The sequence below is a fragment of the Calidris pugnax genome, unplaced genomic scaffold (genome assembly GCF_001431845.1).
Source record: "Calidris pugnax isolate Ruff unplaced genomic scaffold, ASM143184v1 scaffold20, whole genome shotgun sequence".
NCBI classification, from domain to species: domain Eukaryota; kingdom Metazoa; phylum Chordata; class Aves; order Charadriiformes; family Scolopacidae; genus Calidris; species Calidris pugnax.
Window position 1 is genome coordinate 27,108,695 of NW_015094510.1, and position 22,066 is coordinate 27,130,760.

The window sequence follows — 22,066 nt, forward strand, 5'->3', positions numbered from 1 at the left end:
AGTTTTAAATACAAGTCAGAGATTTTTATTTAAGTACATTGTTCCAGGTGGTAGACAGCAGGTACTGGGATATAATAGCTATGCTTTAACCCTACTCTAGATAAAGTTAGCTCTCAATGTCCTAGAAAAACTCTAGAATGCATTATTCAGATCAGGTACCTTTTCTATCACGTTATTTGGTAGGCTAAGAATAATAGTAGGATAGACATTGAATAAGCAACTGTGGTTTCAAAAGTGACATCTGATAGTTCCTAATGAATTTACTAGTAGCTGTTGATTACTATTGCCCAGAATCAAAGTATGCATTTAGAAAATGAAGTGTGGACAGAAGATACTAATCTTAGATGTCCATTAGAAAACTAACAAATTTTTAAGTATCTATAACAATTAGTCTACAGCACACCAAAAAACTTCTCCTGGACCCTGAGATCAAGAAATAGACTTTCCATGTGACACATTTTATTGTGAGAATGAAAATTTACTTGTAAATGTCCCTATTTAAGTAATTTTCACAGTGCAGTAGCTCAGAGCTGTTCTTGCTAATAATACTGTGCAGCTGAAATTGTTACTCAGGTGCTTTAATAAAAAATAATTTAAAAATCATATAGTTGGTTTGTGAAGACACACTTTCTCTGCTTGCTTGACCATGAGGCCCTAGATTCACAAGGCTGCCAGTCTCTTTTAGGAAATCTAGTAGTATTGGATCAAAAATATTGCAGCCACGTGATGCAAGGTCCTGAGCTCATACAAACTCACCATGCAACTTCAAGTTTATATAAAAATGTGAAGGTTAACTCTGTCCTCGTGGATTTGATACTGGATCAGGTATTATCTCACCAAGCTCCTTTTGACTTCTTGCTAAATCAAGCATCTTTTGTCTTCCTACAGACAGTATGAAAAACGTTAGCCACAATAAAAAAGGCATAAACACTCTGTCAAGTGCTTTGGTAGTGCGATGCAAATGCAGTGCTGTACTCATACCTGATTTAGATTAAATCTGTACTGAAAGGTGATCCAATAGGTACAAATTTGGAACGAGGTGCTAAGGCTTCTCCTGATCAGAAGTATTCCAGTAAATGACCAGAATGCACTCATCATAATTACAGATAGTTTTACTTAATTACAACCTCTGTTCAAGTAAAACATTCCATTCATTATTTTTCCAGGAGTTTTAAGAGTGGAAGTCAAGGTAAATAGAAATTGATCTTTTTGAACAAGTGAATCCTACAATCCAGATCCTACAAGGTATTTGGCTATCAGACTATAGTGGCTAGAGTCCTATATAACTTGAATATTTGGGGTTGAAGCAATTTTAAAACACATGTCAATCTAGCACAGCACGAGGATTTTTTTCTCCATCATCTGAAATGCAGAACTAGTCTGTCCAACTTTGCAAGTCAAACAAATTTACTAAAATAAAACAATACAGGACTAAAGACAGAATTTAGATGGAAGCTTAATTGTGCTAACAACAGTTCTACAACTGTAGCAGTAACAGTTTCTATAGGTAAGATTGAACTAATTGAGTTGCTTATTTACTTGCAGTAAAAAACAATGAATCTCCATACTTTCTCAGATGCTGGGGGGTGCATTGTGACAAAGGATGAGGAAACAGCTGAGGTACTTAATGCCTTCATTGCCTCAGTCTTTAATAGTAAGACCAGTTGTACCTAGCCCTCTGAGCTGGAGGACAGGGATGAGGAGCAGAATGAAACCCCCATAATTCAAGGGGAAATGGTTAGTGACCTGTTACACCACTTAGACACACACAGATCTGTGGTGCTGGATGGGATCCACCTGAGGGTACTAAGGGAGCTGGCAGAAGTGCTCACCAGCCACTTTACCAGCAGTCCTTGCTAACCAGAGAGATCACAGTTGACTGGAGGTTAGCAAATGTGATGTACCATCTACAAGAAGGGCCAGAAGGAGAATTTGGGGAACTACAGGCCTGTCAGTCTGACCTTGGTGCTGGGGAAGGTTATGGAGCAGATTGCCTTGAGTGCTGTCAGACAGCACATGCAGGACACCCAGGTGATCAGGCCCAGTCGGAATGGGTCGGAAAGGCAGATTCTGCTTGAAAAACCTGATCTCCTTCTATGACAAGGTGTCCTGCTTAGTCAATGAGAGAAAGGCTGTGGATGTTGTCTACTTAGACTTTAGTAAAGTCTTTGACACCATTTCCCATGGCATTCTCCTGGAGAAACTGGCTGCTCATGGCTTGGAAGGGCATACTCTTCGCTGGGTAAAAAACTGGCTGGATGGCTGGGCCCAAAGAATTATGGTGAATGAAGTTAAATCCAGTTGGCGGCTGATCACAACTGGTGTTTCCCAGGGCTCAGTATTGCTGTGTGTTCTCTTTAATATTTTATCAACAACCTGGACAAGGGGATCAAGTGCACCCGCAGTAAGTTTGCAGACACCACCAAGGTAGGTAGGAACGTTGATCTTCTTGAGGGTAGGAAGGCTCTACAGAGGGATCTGGACAGGCTGGATCAATGGGCCAAGGCCAAAGGGATGAGGTTTAACAAGGCCAAGTGCTGGGTCCTGCCCTTGGGTCACAACAACCCCATGCAGTGCTACAGGCTTGGGGCAGAGTGGCTGGAGAGCTGCCCGGCAGAAAATGACCTGGGGGTGTTGGTCGACTGTCGGCTGAACATGAGCCAGCAGTGTGCCCAAGTGGCCAAGAAGGCCAGTGGTATCCTGGCCTGTATCAGGAATAGTGTGGCCAGCAGGACTATGGAAATGATCATCCTCCTGTACTTGGCACTGGTGAGGCCCCACCTCCAGTACTGTGTCCAGTTTTGGGCTCCTCACTACAGGAAAGACATTGAGGTGCTGGAGCGTGTCCAGAGAACGGCAATGAAGCTGGTCAAGGGTTTAGAGAACAAGTCTTACGAGGAGAGGCTGAGGGAACTGGGGTTGTGTAGCCTGGAGAAAAGGAGCCTGAGGCAACCTTTACCTCCTGAAAGGAGGTTGTAGAAAGGTGGGGGTTGGTCTCTTCTCTCAAGCAACAGGCAATAGGACAAGAGGAAATGGCCTCAAGTTGCACCAGGGGAGATTTAGATTGGATATTGGGAAAAATGTCTTAATTGAAAGGGCTGTCAAGGATTGCAAGAGGCTGCCCAGGGAAGTGGTTGAGTCACTATCCCTGGAGGTATTTAAAAGATGAGTAGCTGTGGTGCTGAGGGACATGGTTTAGTGGTGGAGTTGGCATTGGTTGATTAAGGGTTGGACTTGATGATCTTAAAGGTTTTTTCCAACCTAGACAATTCTATGATTCTGTGTATTCTAGTGAAATAATCAGGAAATAGGGAGACATGTCCCAGCTTCATGTGAGTAAATGGAGATACAACACTCTGCCACTTAACAGTCAATTAAGTAATAGTTACTTTTTACTTTACAGTTATTCCCAGTCAGTCTCTGCGAGGTGAGTAGAAATTAATTTGTAATTGTAACTAAGAAGAAATTAGTAACTTTAGAAACCACATTTTCTGGAACATCCGATATTTGGCATACTTGGTACCAGAGTGTACCAGAGTGTCTTTGTAGGTAAATAATTTTGTGACCAGTTCCCAAACAGACCAAACATAGTTCAACCTTCTGAATGGAGACAAAGGCAAAGGCGGAGCTCATGCACCTATAAAAATGTCAACTGGCAGCAGCTCTAGTCTCCAAGGCTGATGGATATTCTTCCTCCATCATTATTTTCGCCGTGTAGCACAACTAGCTGACTGGGCAGTGATGATCTCTGAACCACTTTTCACTGTAATTCCTGTCATTCTACATCAAATAGCTTTGCATATCAAGAAGACCCATGTAATCTGTGAAGGTATTTCTTCACTGAGACTTCATTCAAGCTTGATCTTTCTGTGCCATTCATCCATTCATTTAAGCTTCCTGGAGAGCAAGTTTTGCAATTCTGTCTCTTTCCACAAGTTTAGAAAAAGAATATTAGTTGCCTTTGATGGCCTTACTGCACTGCTCTGTATGATGTATTTTCAACACTTGTACAATGTGCTTGCATTTCCTTTTTGTACTGTTTGCTCCTCTGGTCCTCAAACATTTCTGCTGGGAAAAGTAAGAGATTCATACCAGAATATGGAATTTATATTTTTAATTCTTGATTAACCAAAACTTTTATCACACTCTCAAAACAATTTCCATCTGAGGATGCTGCGATAGGCTTCTCTGAAGTGATTTTCAAAGACACAAAGAATGTTTTATAACAGTAAATACAGTGCTTCTCACAGGCAGCTCTTCTCTAGGTTAAACATTCACACTGTCTGGATGGACTGCAGTCTGTGTTCACAGATTTATGTGTATTTTTCAAATACAGTATCACCCATTTTGCACAGTATGGTCTTCTGAAAGTTCACTTGGCAAGAAACAGTTCTTGCTAAGTATAAAGTGTGAAATCTGGCAATAAAATTTTAAATTAAACCCTGCATTTTTCAGCCTACATCCTGGCAACTGCTGTCTCACTAAAAAGTAGCAATTTCTAGCAAGTATTATGTGTAGCGGTGTAAGAGGTTGTAACTGAATGCTCATCCTTCTGCATTTATTAATACAAAATTATGTTTAATAAGTTATAAGAACTTACAACGCAATCTCCGGTACTTGTATTTGTAACAGATAAACCCAATGATATAAGGATTTACTTAATGTAGTGTTTTACATTGCAGCATCACTTAAGTGTCACCTACTCCCACTGTGTTAATGACTTTATAAACACCCTAATATCTGCTCCAAAGTATTTACGTTTCCAGTATGTTCAGTTTAACTTTATACAATCTTAATGTACTAATTAATGTTGGTCTTAAAATTAATTCCATGAGATCAATCAATATCTGCTGTAAAATATAGCACAATTATAGTTTTAAATTAAATTAAATTATAGAAATTATATAAAAGAAAGTGTGTATATTCACATAATATCTGACTCAGACTTCAGAAAGAAGCAATTAGTTGAGGTTATATATATCTACCCAAAATGTTCCGCTTAGCTTCCCCAACATACGCATTGCTTCTCTCCTCTGCTCTCAGCATTACCTTGAGGCAATCTTAAAAAAAAAAATAGCATAATGTTCCCATTAGCTATTTGGATACATATTTCTAAGGACCACTTAATATTTTTCAGACTTTTAAAAAAAGACTTTGTGCTATAATAATTATTAGAAGATACCTGATATTTTTTATCTATCCCTTACTTCAAAACATCACCCCAGATAGTCTCATTAGGTAAAGACTAATTAAATAGTAAACATCTAGTACATTAGAATTTATATTGTCTTTGAAACTTTAGAAATTTGAACAGCTTGTATTATCTTCTACTTTTAAATCAAATCATTGTACAATTTATGCAAGTATTTAGACAAGTAAGACTATGAATACAAGCCCTTCTGTTGGGTCAGATCAATCAGTGGAACCTAAAACCTGTAGCAGTTGAAAGTCCAGATTGCAAGTGCCTTTGTTTATTAAAGCTTGCTAATACAGTTTCATTTAAAAGTTGTTATGATGAGTCCCACTTTAAAACAATAGTGTACTTCCAAGAGGTATGATTAAATGAATAAAAATACTAGGTCTGGCTTGCAAGATGCATTGAATATACCTACAAATGCATCATGAAAGCTCATCCAAAACTGCTGGCAAAATCCCATTCCCTCGTGGCGATGGTGCCACATTTGAAGCTGTGCCTGAAACATTTTTGCTGTCCTCCTCAGACCTACCAGGCATACCAGAGATGCCCCAACACCACCTCACCAGACCCCTGGCCTTACGGCCACCTCTACCATCTCTTTTTCAGAGCAACATACCCAGAGCCACTGAGATACCAGGTATGATGAGGGAACAATGGATGGGCAAGGATGGATGACTGCAACACCTCTGTTGAGGACATGGTGAACATTCCCCATAAGAAAGGTTACATGGAAAAAGAAACCGTAAAATGGCATTATTATCTTTCAAATGTATTGCCCTTTGGAGAAGTATCTTCTAAGAGTAAATACACATTGTGGAATCCCAGCCAAGCCACCATCAAGGTAAGTGATGCTCAGTCCTGTGGGCAGAGAGGGTCCTGTCTTGGGAGACAGCACTTGGTCCTGGCGTTTCCAGGATGGAACAGACATATCAGGGTAAAGTCAACTTCTTTACTATGTATAAAAAATAGACAATAAACTTCAGAAGATTTCAGTGCTCTCTTCTTGAGTAAAAAGTCAGTTACAGGATTGTGTAAATTGGTTGCTTAGCCTAGAAGTTAAAATTGATTGTATCAAAAGTTTTCTATCCTGTGTATAGGCTTAGTCTCCTAAATTCTGTCCTAATATGGAAACAAGGTGGACCTTTCAGATTCCTACACTGTTAAAAACCATGAGGACCTCAAGGACAGTGTTACACCTGGGGCTCTTCTTGGTTGATGAACATTTATTTCCCTGTGTTCCTAAACACGAAGGTTCGTTCTCCACAGAGGCTGAAGTTGCCGTACACGCCGCAACCAGTGCCCTCTTTGAAAATGGCAGCCGAGCCACATGGTACTCAACGGGAGTGAAGCTGCTGTGGCCCTCAGGCCTCCATCTTGAGAGCGGCAGCAGCAGCTTTGTGGCCGGAGGGTGGGCTGGGCCTCCTGGGCCAGTGAGCTCAGCCCTACGGGAACAATGGCGCGGGGCTGAAAAATGGCAGGAAAAAAGCACATCAGCCTGTGATCTGAGCCCCAGTGGGAAGAATGGGAGGCGCTGGCATTGTGGAAGGGATCAATTATTCATGAGGCTCCTCACAGGCAACTTTATGCGCCAGCCTCTGCTGGCGGGGGGGAAAAGTAATAATTAAAAAAGGAATTAGACCATTGGTGCTAAATAAGTATTTTAAAAGACAACCTATGGTACCACATTTACTAAAAAGATGGTAAGAGATCAGAATAAGAAATGTGTGATGCTATGCAAGCCTCTAGGATGTAGAATAAAGGAGAGAATTACCATATGCATAACAAAACACGTGTGTGTTTTGTAGCATACACAGAGTAACTGCATGAAAGTAATTTACACTTCAAGAACCAAACTGGCCATTTACTGCAAGTGCAGCTACATCTATTGTGGTTTGTGTATCCCAGCTCCTTCTCCAAGGTCTTTCTGCAGCCTACTCTGATACCTCCACTTTCTGTGCTGATTGCAGCTTATTTTCCTTTATGCACTGTTAATGCTTCTGTATTTTATTGGGAATGTTCACTGCTTTCTGTGGTGGAGACTACTAGTGTACAGCCCCTGCCAGAGATAATAGCTTCAGCCGACAGTGTATTTTGGTATTTTTGGCAACTATCTCCTCATCCTCCAAGCGCTCAGTCTTGGGCATCTCCCACTAACGGCAGAAACATGAAGATGTGAGGGTGATGTTGCCATGCTGTTGGAGGAAGGCTTTCACCCTTTCAGGGCACTCGCTATGCAGGTTGGCACATGCTGGTTTCCTGCATTGGTCATGCACCTTCTTCTTTCCTTCCACATCATGGCAGAGTATGCTGCATGTTCTAGACTTGGCCTTATCTGTCTTGATAGGTGGACTGGATGCCACCATTCTCCAGTTATTTCCCATTTTGTACCCATTCTTAACCTGTATCTATAGCTTCCTCCTATGATACGTATGGCAATGCAGCATGGAGAGATGCCTTTTGTCACTCTTCAATGTAACAAAGTGATGGCTGGACTCAGCAAATGCTTAACTGTGTGTAATAACATCAGGTCTTTGTCTCTGATAATAGCAGAGAGTCTTCTTTGCCTTATCTTAATTCAAACATACTCTTTGTCGTTCTTTTGCTGTTTTTGTTGAAAGTAAAGAATCCATTCTGTAGTCAGTCAATCCATGGATTACCAAATCAAAGCTAATGTTTAGTCCCTGAAAGGATGCAACTTGCTGGTTCAAAATTGCCTAATGGCACTCCAGTTCTCTACTTAGATTTTGATATTCAGTCTTGCAGCTGTCTTTATGATCAGTTTTGCCTGTGCTCAAATTCTGTGCTGTGCAAAAGCATTTAAATTCTGCTGCAACACATGGTAGTACCTTGCCTCAGTGTGGCCACCGGTTAAGTTTAGGTGACCTAGTCCAGGCCCACATGACATAAAGATTCCACCTTTTCATGTGAGAAAGCAAAAGTACAAATAAACACCAGGAGATTATTATTTTTTAATTTCTTTTGAGCCATGACAAATACTGAGAAAGAAAACATTTTTGCCACAGAGAGCTCAGGCAAAAGTCATCAAGTTATTCGTAGCCAAATAAAGCAACCTCCTCTCACCAGACCTATTTTCTATAAAGAAGCTCAGAGATAGAAGTATCCCTTCATACATGGACCACAGCCAGTCTAATCTCCCTTCCCAACAAGTTGGCCTCTACATTTAAGAGAAATCTGACATGTCTTAGAAAGTGTGTGCATGTGTCTCAGGAGGCTCTCCTCGCTGCATGCTGCATTCTGCATCCCATCACACTCAGCATAGTGTGTCAGGATTGGGCTAATGTTCTCGTTTGAGTGACACAGGACAAACTTGTCTTCTAATGCTTGGGAAAACTGCACTTTTAGAAGACTTTAGTGTCTGCATTTGTGAAAATATTCACTTTATAGCCAGATATGCTAATGTAAGATTCAAGGTCTCAGTGTTTTCAAGCCTTGCCAGGTGCGGGGATGAGGAACAGCAGGAACCGGGCACTTGACCCAAGCTGGCCAGCAGGCTTATTTCATACCATGAAGGTCACATTAAATATAAATTAGAAAGTTTGCTGTGTAGCTTTCTCTCTTCCATGATGGCTGTGATCCAGAGAACTCCTTGCCCCAGTGCTGGACCCCTGAGTCCTTCCCTTCCTGCTGAAGCTGCAGTGCTCGCAGTGTCCCACATTTGCTGTCCGCTGCCAGGAGAGCACAGCTCCCTGCTGATAGCATTGGCTGAGTATAATCCTTGTATATTTTATATCGGTATCGGGATCAATACTGGTTCTTTAGTATTATAAATGTTAATTATTTGGTCTTATCCTATTACATTTATCTTTCAACCCTTATGTTTCCTTATTTTCCCCGATTCCCCTTCCTGGGTGGGGAGGGGTCATCAGATGATAGAATAATTGTCTAAACAACAATAAATTGTTGCAGGTTTCTCAAACCATAACAGCAACTTTGAGAAAAACTATCTCCAGTGTTCTGGTTGCAGTTCTCCCTTGAGTATCCACCAAATAAGTTCATCTGCAAAAAGCTGAATTAGTGATTTTTTGTGATTATATAGTTCCCATTCGGTTTCACTACATCCAAAGGAATTGGACATAGGAGATTGGACACTGCAGGACCCTGGCATGTCACTGGGCTCCAGAGGTGCTTCTGGATAACGACTTTTTTTCAAACTTCACACGATTTCCAATAGACAGTAACAGAGGCTTTCATCCCCAGCAAGGCTCAGGCAGATGTGCATCCCACTGTACAAATGCTGGGGGTTGATGGGTTTGCATCTGGGCTGCTTTGTACATTTTGCATGGCAATGCAGGTTGCATCAAGGATGCCTCTCTGTGAGGCATCAGGAAATCACATGAACTGATTTGCAGAGTTGTAGTAGGGGTATCCGGCTTCGATTTTTTTTTTTTTTATTCTTTCCGGTCCTGTTCCTACAAAAAGTACATCCAGTCCTTTGCCTGATAAAAAAAAAAATGACCAGAGTGTCCCAATTTTTCTCAGAATTGGAACACCTAATGAACATCACTTGCTTTGGGGATTTGTCCTGCTCACATTTCTGCCATAGGATAACTGGGATTCTGTGTGTGATAATGCACTATTCATCTTGGGAATTTATACTTGAAGAGTTCCTTTCATTTGAGGATTCAGAGTGCTTAAAAGTTAATTCATATTACATTACATTACCCTTGTGAAGCAAGTAAACATTTTCCCCAGTGCAGAAACTGAGATATTAAGAAGATCAAGATTTTGTAGACTATGCATCCCATAGACACCTATATAAAAATGGCCTTATTTTTGAAGGTAGTTAGCACTTAATGGCTTCCACTGATTTTAGCCTCTAGCTTTTGTCACCTGCTTTTGACTTAAATAAATTGCCTTGGGTCACAGGGTAATGTGTTAAATGTGCTCACAGGAAGTATTTGCTTTGCTTAGTCTGACATTCAAACAGAAACACTACTTTAGCTCTCCTTACAGTCTTTAATACTAGGAAAAAACACATCTGGGGAAAAAAAAACAGCAAACAAAACCACAAAAGGAGTTCATATGAGTAGCCCTATCTAGAAATTGACAAAATTCAATGTTATGTCTTAAATTTCTATATGAGACAGTACAACTCCTGACAGGTTTCTTCATTGCTGGGCAACCAAGCAATCTTGCTATGCTACAGATTTAACCAGTGACTTGCCGTAACTGTTCTACGGTGTAAGCAGCACCATGAGGACCTGTGCCAGCAGCTTATTCTGCCCTTACAGGGCACCAGTCCACTGGTGTGGGGAAGCGCTCAGGGCAACCATTCTCTGCTGGTGGGCTTAATGGGATCCCAACAGAAGCAGGAGCTGGCTGGCTACAGCAAGGTTGTCTTTAAGTACAAGAGGTTTTCTTTGAGACTGGGCTGTCACTGCAAGGCTGCCTGACCTGCTGGCATGTGGAGAGGTTTATTGTATTTGTTGAGTGAGCTAAACTCCCTTTCATTTATTTTGGGATTAAAGCTTGCTTGAGAGATTAACTGGGGAGCCTGTGGCCTTCTTTATTCCAGTCTGGAAAAAGAGAAAATGGACTATACTGGACTATTATATGGGCTATAACTGTGGCGAAAAAAAGTGGATCTGCATTTAATATATTCACTAGGCGATAAGTTTATGGTTAATTTTACTATCGGGATGCACTGTATTACATTTCTCAGCTGCTTGCCTGGTAGCTGGGCTACCTCCTTGCCAAGATAACTTTACCTTAATCCCAAGAGGAGCTGGGAGAAAGAAATGTGTGCTTGTGTCTCATTTGCTCCAGTTCAGCCTACTATTTTAGCTCAAGTCCACTTTGATGAGCAGTGAACCGGAAAGCTGGCAAGACTTGGGAGAGAAATGGCTGACACGGGGATAGAAAAGTTATAAACTGCAGAAGGATCTGTTAGGCTTCAAGTTCCTGAAGTGCTGTTGTTACAGGGACAGACTCTTTGTCATGCTCACAAAGACAGACACCTCTAAGCTCCGGATATCTAAGGAGAAGGTACTTTAGGGAGTGTCCCTTCCCTCCCCCCAGGGAAGATGAAGCCTCTAAGAGATGCTGTTTGAGACTGGGACGAAATGTGATTCTACATTTATTTGCTACCAACACTGCCTGAAACAACCCTTCACTTGCTCCTCTTCTCCCTCTCCCTTTATTCTTTCAGCTGGATTAGTTCCTCCATCCTGGTCACATGTGGTTGTATAAGCAGCTGAGTAATGTGTTAAAAAAAACCAAAACGGCAGTAAGAAGTAAGACAGGGACAGTAAATGTCAGGGGAAAGAATGGAGCAGAGCCTCTACAGAGCAGTGTAAGTGATGCTGCCAGGCACAGCCACACTCAGATTCTCAGTTTTGCAAAAATAATAAAAATATATAAAATGCTTAAAATCTATGTGCAGTATAATTTTAGACTTAAACCTGAATTAACAAATATTGAATAGCAACTATAGCAAGTTGAAGACAGCTTAATACCACATTACACAACATGAAATGAAAATTTTCTGACATCAGTTTTAGTTTAGCAACGGTGAGATTCTACACCTTGAATTATTTTTGCTGATATTTTTTACAGTAAAACTGTAGATCTGCTACCTACTTCCCAGGCAGGTCAGCACTTTTCTCTTAAACATTTGGCATCAACTACTTCTCAAACATAGTATGATGAACTAGAGAGTCTTTGAGGTTTCTCTGTTATGGCAGTTCCTGAATTCCTGTGTGCTACACTACAGACAAAGCACATCCTACCTTAAAAATAATAAAATAAAATATTTTAAAATGTGACAAAACAATGTTTCAATTCACCTAATTTGTTTACTATTTCATAATTTTGATTAGGTAAAATGTTTAAGTTACTGAGTTTTCAGGATGGTAAAATATTTTGACCTGTAGAAAATGCTCAAAGATGATAAATACTCTTTATTGTCTAGCTGTAAGAGTGGTTGACAGATACGAGTGAAATCGAAGAGGTTTGGGTAAAAGTATTAGATAAACTACTGAAAATTAAGTTCACACATTCCTAATTTAGTTTAAACTCCTTCTCTTTCCAAACAAAAAACCCAATCCTAGACCTGGAAAGCAAAAATAAAGACCACAGAGAAAGGTCTTATACTTTTTTCAGATCATAGGCACTATCTATTGCAAGAGTTCTTAAATTGTTCAGATTACAGAATATTTTCAGCTCCACTGGCATTGTGGAAGAGTAAGTTAATTCACAGATAAATATTCTTATGCCCCAATTTGAAAGCAAAATCAAAAGAAGAAATTATTATACAAAGATGAATCATGTAAGAAAATTTACAGAATACATTAGCTTAATAAGAAAAGATGCAAATAATCAAATGCAAGAAATGTATTTTCCTGCAGATTGTAAGAGAGACGATTTGGCGTAAAAGACAACCAACCATTGGCCAACTACCACATCCTACTGGACATCAACTGAATTGTCCCTTGAAGCCTTTAAAAGTCAGATAGTTCTCTCTCTAGCATTACCAACTCTTTAAACTTTTAAATTATCCTGTTAAAAGCCTTTCATGGAATAGGTAAATTCTTTCATCTCTTCCACAATGGCTAAATATTGAGAAGTTATTATGTAAGTATCTGTACATTTCACTACAGGTTTTATTAGCTAAAACCAGTATTTCACCACACTTGTTTTAGCAAGGTTCTTAGAAGAGGATATCTGATTTGTGTAACACTACCTCTTCCACTTATATATTTCACAATAAAAATACCTGCTTTAGAGACAGGGTTAAGTATGTTCTCTTCTGAATTTTGTCATACGAATAGTTTTGCACGAAGAACAATATAGCTACCAAACTTTACAGGTTGCTTTACTTTCAATGGGTGCATGTTTAGGCAACCAAACTCTTAGCAAGTGCTTAGTTATACAACCCTGTAGGAAAAAATTATATATGTAATCAATATTCAAAGCTATGTGCAATTATTTATACAGAACTATTTTTCAAGGATTCTCAGTCTAGATTCTCTTACAAGACTCAAGATGCTAGTATCATAATCTATAACATTCTAGATATTGGAGCTTTTTGGGGGTTGTGTGAATGGTATCTCCTGTCAGTGGACTTTCAGAGGTCAAGGCTCTATCAGGGAGAGGTAAACCGAAGTTTAGTCTGGGGTTACACCTGAACTAGAATTCTTTACCTTTTACATAGGTTTGGAACTGAGCAACTGTTTTAGACAACATTAATAGTGATTATAAAATACAGTATTATTGCCAAACAATTTTCATATTAAATTATTTTCTTCACTATCCTTATATTCAAAAAGCATCACTATGAAGACGTCATAAACAAAGAAACTCCTACCTATCCTTGAAAGGGAACTTTTCCAGGGTTGTTTCTTCACCTGACGACACTGCCCTGGTTTCCAGGTGACAGCAAGGCATGCTTGTGCTGGCAGGACATACTCTGGCAGGAAGGACCCAAGCCATCCAGGCTTCAGCCTCCACTACTTGTTCTAAACCAAAAATGACAAAATGTCTGTAATGGTTGAAACTGAAACACATCAACTCTTCTGCCATTTCACCTTCTCCCTGCTGTTGGCCGCTTACATGCTGCTCAGTTTTGTGTTGGGCCAGGTGCTTGTCAACCCTTTGTTGAGCTGATTCAATTCACTAACCCAGCAGAAAATTAATTCGGTAGAAAAGTGTCAAGTTTTCTAATGGTTAGTGAGCTAAATGGATCATGGCAGGGTCTGTTGAGTGTGTAACCCAGCAAAAGCATGGGGACACTCTGAGATGGAAGGGTGAGAGGAAAGTAAGGAAGAGAGAAGCAGTAGAGACAGAAAGGAAGTGCTTACTCTCCTGTTTTGGTGACAGTGAACTATTAAATCAGCTCAGTTGCTTGTGCAGACCATGAATCCATCACTTCAATAAGGGAAACAGTTCATTAGGAAGTCAAACAAACTCCAGCTTCTTTCTTGCCTGCTAATGCAGTGAAAACTCTGGCTCAACATCATTAGGCAATAGAGAAGCACTCAAAAGAATTGTCCACTATCCCCAAAAGAGCCTCCACAAAAAGAAACTGAGAAAGCCAGTGCTTGGAAATCCATTAGCACCCTATCAATCCCTACTTGCCAGAGCTTGTCTCCTTCTTATCTAGCACTTGAGAATTAGATGTTAACAGCATCTTCAGCCTGTCCTATGTTTCCAGCTGTTTCACACATTTACCGTGGTACTCTCATGTCTTTTGGACCAATGGCTGTTTATCACATCTTCTCAGTGCAATGCCACAGCCCTCTCCTACTCTGTGAACCCAGGCTCCAGATGCGGCAGGTCAACACTTCCCTATTTGCTGTACATAAATTTACCATGGAGCAGAGGAGAGGTGTTAGCTCTGCGTCAGAGCTGTGCTACTTGACAGGGGTCATCCTCAACAGTTAGTAGCCTACTCATCTTCAACCAAGTGTTCTTCCCTTACTCATGGGATCCCAACAGCAAATTCTTCCTGCATCATAACATAAATGGTGTCACAGGTGCTGAGGAAGAAAATACCTGATGGGTGTGGGGTTTAGTATTTTGAAGTATGTAGTACTGTATCAATGGCATGGCTCAATTTTGAGTGGTTGCACTGCCAAGATTGTTTCCATGGCCTTAGTGTGTGGTTATTTGGACGGTAGCTGCCGTGGAGAGGCCATAACCACAGACAGATTGGCGGTGGATCCTTTTCGTGGTGCACAAAGTATGGGATGAAGTATAGCAGGTGGTTCTGTGATTTGGTTGGTGGATCCTTTTCGTGAAGTATAGCAGGTGGTTCTGTGATTTGGTAGTGCAGTTTTCATCTGCTCATATCAGGGTTCAAGCATCAGAGACTGGTTAAAATTTGTCTGCAGGCCTTGTGTCACGGGAGGACTTCAGAGGAAGAGAGAGGCTTCCTGGGCCCACAGAAAGACAAATAATTTTGAAATACTGGTTTGTATTAACATAAAAAATCTATTAATATTGCATACATACAGGTGACTACTAAACGCATTAAGTTAGGTTTTACAGATTATTTCATAAATGTGATTCATATACATTTCTCTCCATGTAAAAACAGTGAATGTGTCTTGCTGAATTATGGTAATATTGAGGAGAACAGAAAAAGGAGCCTGCCCACCAGGTTTAAAAATAGAAAATCCAAGTCATCCTGTCCATATGGGACCAGAGAGATAATTTTATTGTAAATTTTCCATCTTTATTTTCACTTGATTTATTCTATTAAAATTCTAGTGATTCCAGTATTTGTCACCAGGTGGCACTGCAGTGACATTATCGTGTAGCCACTCTTCATGCCCCAGTAGCAGCATAATGAGGTCATCTTCAGATAATTAGAAAAGTATGCATCAGTTCTTCGGATTGCATTAAGCACTTCTTTCTCCACACCGTTATGTTTATACCACCAGGCTTGCTGGCACAGCTATGACAGCTAGTGTGTTTAATTCTGTGGCTGAGGGAGCTGGGGTTGTTCAGCCTGGAGAAAAGGAGGCTGAGGGGAGACCTTATCACTCTCTGCAACTCCCTAAAAGCAGGTTGTAGAGAGGCGGGGGTTGGTCTCTTCTCCCAAGTCACAGGCGACAGGACGAGAGGAAATGGCCTCAAATTGCACCAGGGGAGGTTCAGATTGGACATTAGGAAAAATTTTTACACTGAAAGGGTTATTAAACATTGGAATGGGCTGCCCAGGGAAGTGGTTGAGGCACCATCCCTGGAGGTGTTCAAAAGACAGGTTGACACAGAGCTTAGTGACATGGTTTAGTGATGTCTTTTTATCAGAGTTAGGTTGATGGTTGGACTAGATGATCTTAAAGCTCCCTTCCAACCCAGACAATTCTATGATGATTCTATTCCATTCTAATATTCTTACCCAATTTAACTTTGTAAGAAAAGGTCAGTAGTAGAGACCAAAACCCACCCTAAACTTAGTCTATCCAGATACTGCCATGAGCAATACTTGAGTTACACATCCTGATCCTAACTGTGACTCATCGGAGATTGTAGGAAGTAAAAAGAAATAAAGCTGGGAGTCCAGAGACCTGTTGGGCAGCAAGCTCCTCTGTTGAGGAGCCAACTTTAGCAATAATACAGCTGTCACCAACTGGAGTGCTGGTATCTGAGAAATCCCTTTAAAGTTTTTTGAGGGTAGATACAAGTAGTTTGGGATTTTTGCTTGCAGGTTGAGATGTGTAGCATTTACAGGTCTGCAGTGTAAAAAGCTCTCATGGCTTTCTTTTAGATGTCTGATGCCTCCCTGATCTTCATCAGGATCATGATATTTAGTAGGGAAATAATGCTGTGATACAGAAAATTATAAGCAAGAAAGGTTGCTTCTTACTGTGTCTCATATGGCACACGGCTGGATGGTGTGTGTAAATACACACAAAACACTAGCATACACTGAACAGAACCTTTCTCTGTAGCAGACAAATAAAAATACTGGTGATTTTCACAATCTGCTCCTGTTTTCTGCCACTAAAATGTTGTTGTCCTTAGGGGAACAGTGATTGTACTACAGACAGTTGTACATATGCAGAATATTGTGTTTATTCTAATAAATTTAAATACACAACCATTTGGAAGATCATAATCCAAGGCTATACATGAATCAGAAAAGGGAGTCTGATAGTACATGTAAAGGCAGTATATTACTACTACAAGAAGTTCTGACCTTTTTAAGGTCTTAAAATAAATTCCAGGCCAAAATAAACTTTGTTAGTACAAAATTAAGATTGTCTGTTGTGGACTTTTGAATGCCAAGTTGAATAAATTCAAGCGTCCAAAAAAAGACCCTAAAGAATTACAGAGTGAAAGCAAATTACTATCTGAACATTGCTATTATTCCCCACTCTTCAAAACGTACTCTTATGTAGTTCAGCTGCATTCCAGGTATTAAAAACCAAACTTAAGGAAAGTGGCTGGAAAAGTCTAGCAGAACTCCTCCTGTGATAGCAGTTACAATTAGTAAATCACAGAAATTTAAGTGGATGTTTACAACTGAAGGAAAGCATTGGAACAGGAACCTCAAGGGACCTATTTTGTCTCATTTCAAAATGTTTTTTTGTTAACTTGTGTCACTGGCAAGGTGTAGCAATCATTGAGCCACAAAGACTCCAGGCAGTCAGGTAGAAGATGAACTGTCTAGGGTTGTTCTGATGAATGAGTAAAATGTGAAATTATATACTGTAAATAAAGGTGAGGAAGTGCTTGAGCATTGCAGATATCAGGTTCTTTTTGCACCCTAAAACGTTTGACTGGAGAGCACGTACAAACTCCTTCTCCACAAAGTTTAAAAACAGTGCAAGTATATGCATTATGGTTATACCATGAGTCTGACTAGTGAAGGTAAGCTATGGATCCAGGAGCATATTAAATACATATTTTGGGGTTTTCTTTTTTTTTTTTTTTTTTTTTTTTTTTTTTTTTCTGTCTTCCAACAGTGATCATAAACTAAAAGCAGGAAGAAAAATAAAACAGCAAGTCAGTCTAAAACAGCATCTATTTTCTAGCACCCTCTAGATACATTCATAATTTTCTTGTTTCTGGAAGTCAGAATTTAACTGATTTAACTGATTTTACTATTCAGATGTTGCTACAGCTAAGGAAAGGTAAAAATAGTATGGAATTTGTAAGCATTTCTTGCGCCTCTTACTGACCTTATGCATAGGAAATCATTCTTGTATATTTAAATGGTTGTAATTTTTATTAGTAACCTGATTTGGAAAGCTGTGTCTGAAAATCATGGCAATTTTATTACACAGCACTGGCAATAACTTAAAAAGCAGACTACCACGCATCTCCCTTTATCCATCTACTGAGCTTTCGCTCTCTACAATATAGTCACATACAATATAATTCTGTGATAATTTCTAGCATCTATTTCACTCCCTTTACATGCTTACCAGTTTTTTAAAGCTATTGGTTTGCTGTAAGGTGTTCCTTTTTTTGTCTTAACACTTGTTATTGAATCCCAAATATACTACAAACCATAGCTCTTTGGACAGTCAAGGTAATTAAGCTTTAGAGATCACATACTGCTACTTTAATACCTTCCTCATGTTCCTCCACTGCCTGACTTCCTGCCTTGGCTGTAAGTAGATACCCTTCCTCTATCATCTGTATTTTCTGCTTTTCAGAGGTTTAAATCAGCCCTCAGTTCAATGTCCTACACCTACGGGTTTGCTTCAGAAACAGGTGGGCTGATAAAGAAATACATGCTGTCCAGGAACTCCTGTTTTCACCAAATCCTGGTAGAAACTCAGAGATAGGAGAAAAGGGACTGAGATCTTGCTTTTCCATTTTAGGCACAAGAAAGACAGCAGAATTTAAAATATTCTTGAATGGACAGGGAAATCCCTGAGCAACGGATTCATGTCTATTGTGGAATTAACTTTTTCTTGAATATCATGCTTTATGTTGCTCTTTCAAAAGAACAGTACATGCCATGCACTAGCTGAAGTAACTATCAACCACATGAAAATGTCTGGACTTTTTCAGTGTTATAGCTGTATTAATAAAACAAATAATGCAGTTATTTTCTCCTGAAGCCTTGCTCTGTCGCCCAGGAGTTCTCCTGCAGGATGAAAACCTACATGGGCACCTGAAGCACTCGGGCTACTATGGCAATAGGAGCCAAGAACTAATTTCTTGGCTTTCTATGCTAATCTGGCTTTTTATGAGGCCTCAGGCAGACTGGTGAGCTCTTTGTCTGAGAAACCACGTGCCAGTTGAATTACTGGTTGAAGCACATAGATCAAACAAAGCAACTGGACATCTAGCAAGGAGGGAGGAGAGAAAACTGTAGTCTTGTGCTGCGGATGAGAGACATCTTGTCCTAGTTACAAGAAGGGGTGCCCAAGGAAGGCCAGTGTTTGACTTCACACCTCTCCAAAGAAAGTGATCACCTTTATAACAACAGCTGTTGCACTGTGAGAAATTGTTCTGTGAGCAGCAGATGCAAGGCCTCTCTCCACCTCAATCTGTCGCAGAATCACGGAATGATACAGGGTTAGAAGGGGCTGCTGGAGATCATCCAGTCCAACCCCCTGCCAGGGGTTGTCTCCCACATCTAACTCAGTGAACGCTTTCCCTGCACTGTCTGTGTGCCCTCCCTCTCATCTCCTGTGCCACCCCGCAGCATTCCTTCCTCTGCCTGCTCCCCTGCAGCCGCCTCACCATCTCTGGCCTGAAGCTCACTTCCCTCTCCCACAGCGAGACCCCACCGGGACACCCTGCCTGCCTTTCCCTCAGGGGAGACCTCAGCAAGGGGCTCTCCTGCCTGGGGACAGAACACCACAGAGCTCGCAGGACCTGAACGCCTGTGAGACCCCTACTCTAAACCAACACGGCAGCGTTTGCGGCTCCTCTCCCTGCAGGCGGGTCAGGCACCGAGGGAGCCGAGCTAGCGGGGAAGCCTCTGGGCGAGTTTTCCCCTCAGGCAGCGCAGCCCCACTGGAACACATCTGTCCCTACAGCCGCGAAGACCGAGCTCTGGCGGTTTGCGGCGAGTTCGCCCATATGTCGGAGCTGAGAGGGAACAACGGTGCCTGAAGGAGGCGCGACACCATCAGCCCACCCGGCGCCCCCACGGCTGCGCAGGGCGGCGCACGCGCGGAGCCGTCCCCGCGCCCAGCAACGCGCAGGCGCAGTGGCGGGGGAGGCGGGGCGGGCGGGGGTGGGCGGGGCTTTCCTCAGGGACGTTACAACTCGTCGAGGTTGGCGGCGGCGCCATTTTGAATTGGCGGAGGGTCGGAGGCGGCGGTCGGTCGAACCGGGCTTCGCGTCCCCCAGAGAAAAGCTGCGAGAAAGGAGTGAGGTGTGACTATGGCAGCGAACAGGAACTTAAAGCAAGTACGGATCGAGAATAGCTCCCCCGCAGCGCCGCTGGGCATGGTGGGGGGTGGCGGCGGCGGCGGCAACCTGAAGGGATTGCGGGGCCTAGAAACGGAGAGTGAGGCGGCGGCGGCGGCGGCAATGGCGCTGGTGCCGAGCAAAGAAGGTGGAGATGAAGAGCAGGAGGTTGGGTTCACCATCGATATCAAAAGCTTCCTCAAACCTGGCGAGAAGAGCTACACGCAGCGCTGCCGGCTCTTCGTGGGGAATCTGCCGACTGATATCACTGAGGAAGATTTCAAGCGCCTTTTCGAGCGCTACGGGGAGCCGAGCGAGGTCTTCATCAATCGGGACCGTGGCTTTGGCTTCATTCGCCTGGTGAGGATTCGCGCCAGCCTCTGTGGCTGCCCGTAACCGGGGGCGTCTGTCCCTTGCTCCCCCTCCCTCCTTCCCTTGTCGGGCGGGTGTGAAAAAGATAGTAGCTGCCCCTCATTCTCTGTTGTTTCCCCTTGCTGTTGCCTCTGCTTCCTCTTCCTTCCCCCTCCCCTATTTGCCTCGGTACATCCGAGCTGGAGGTCTGCGTTGAGAGCAGCCTCCCCAGCCCTTCACCTTTGGGTTCCCCCCTCACGACTGGGCGGGTTTCAGGGCCCCTCCACCGGTCACCGGCCGTGTGCTGCTGCCACGGGTGTTCCTGCAGCCTGGTGTTATTCAGAGAATGGAGGATGTGGGTGCGCGATCTGCTTTGTTCGTGAAATACCTGCATAAAGACGTACCTGATTTAACTGGGAGGATTTCTCGTGCTTTAGGACTAGAAAAAAAAAATCCTTCTCTGCGTAGAAGCAAATTCCAGTCTTTACAGTTCTTTATAGGTTCCATTTACGAAAACACAGTGAAAAACTGGACAGGATTATTTCGAGATACCACTGCTCACACATCGAGAAAACTGAACATGTAACCTTAAACTTGCAAAGAAACGGCGCCTTAGGTTATTTAAATTACTTGCGTGCAGATAAGACAAGATTTTTAGGGATAATACAATACTCGATCAAATATGTTCAAGTTGAGCACGCAAAAAAGGAATAATCTGAAGAGCATATGGAACTTTATTTAAATGTCAGTTTAACGTGCAGGATTAGTTTTCATGACTGCCGTGCCTAGAATGCACTGATTTATATCAGTCCGGGAATAGCTTTAGTGTCTCTCTGTGTCTCTAGTTATGATCTTTTCCATATATTTTACTGGTTAGGATTTTTTTCTTTTTTGGTTGTCATCTTAAAGATAAGTGCTTGTGGCATTCTGCCATACATCTTTTACCTTGAGAATCTCCTAGCCCGAAATAGCAATTTTCTGCAGGTGTGATATATTTATATGTTATTACTCAGTTTTGTATGTATGTAGATCAGATGCAGCTCTTATCTGAAATTCCCTTTTCTTTTATGTTTAGGGAATATGTTACTTTTTAACAATTTACTTAGTTGAACTGTGGAGAAAACGTCTATGAGAATAATTTCTTTAAATGTAAGGGATTGGAGGTATTAAACTCAGTGAAAATGTCTGAAATAAGGAAAAAGGCAGTTACTGATGCAGACTGTCTCATGGATGTGGGTGCAAAAACCCCGTAAGTGTTAGAAGAATAAATATATGAGCAAATAAGGTAACTTCATCATTTTGGACATCCATAGAGAGTTCATCCAACAATGGTGATAAGCAAATGTGATATTTTCACCTATTTAAAAACAATAACCCAAAACAAAACCTGAAACACTTTAGATCCTGTAGTATAATCTTGAAAATACTTTTTCCTATGGAGTTAGAGATGCAGAATATAAACGTATGTGTAGGTAAATATGAAAAATCATCAAGTTTTCAGTTGTACTGAAAGCCTTTCCAGAGCAGCAGAAATGTATCTTATCATAGTGAGAATTTGTTAGATCCTCTGATGTGCAACAAAAATTTGAACCTATATGGTTTGAATAAATCATAGGGGATGACAAATGCAATTTTTTTTTTCAATCAGTGGACAGGAACTTTGGGTGGTGGTTT

The 22,066-nt window shown here is 41.4% G+C and overlaps 1 protein-coding gene across 7 annotated transcripts in view; it reads left to right on the top strand.

The window, feature by feature from the left end:
- The first annotated feature begins 19,889 nt into the window (after positions 1–19,889).
- The window catches only part of PSPC1 (paraspeckle component 1), a 63,659-nt gene continuing 61,482 nt past the window's right edge, over positions 19,890–22,066 (top strand). For all 7 annotated transcript variants that reach the window (XR_001414501.1, XR_001414499.1, XR_001414500.1 and 4 more), the window contains exon 1: positions 19,890–20,401. Coding sequence is in view for 1 of the 7 variants with exons in the window: in XM_014965838.1 (XP_014821324.1) it covers positions 20,015–20,401 (387 nt within the window). In the remaining 6 variants the exon portion in view is untranslated. The remainder of the gene's footprint in view (positions 20,402–22,066) is intronic.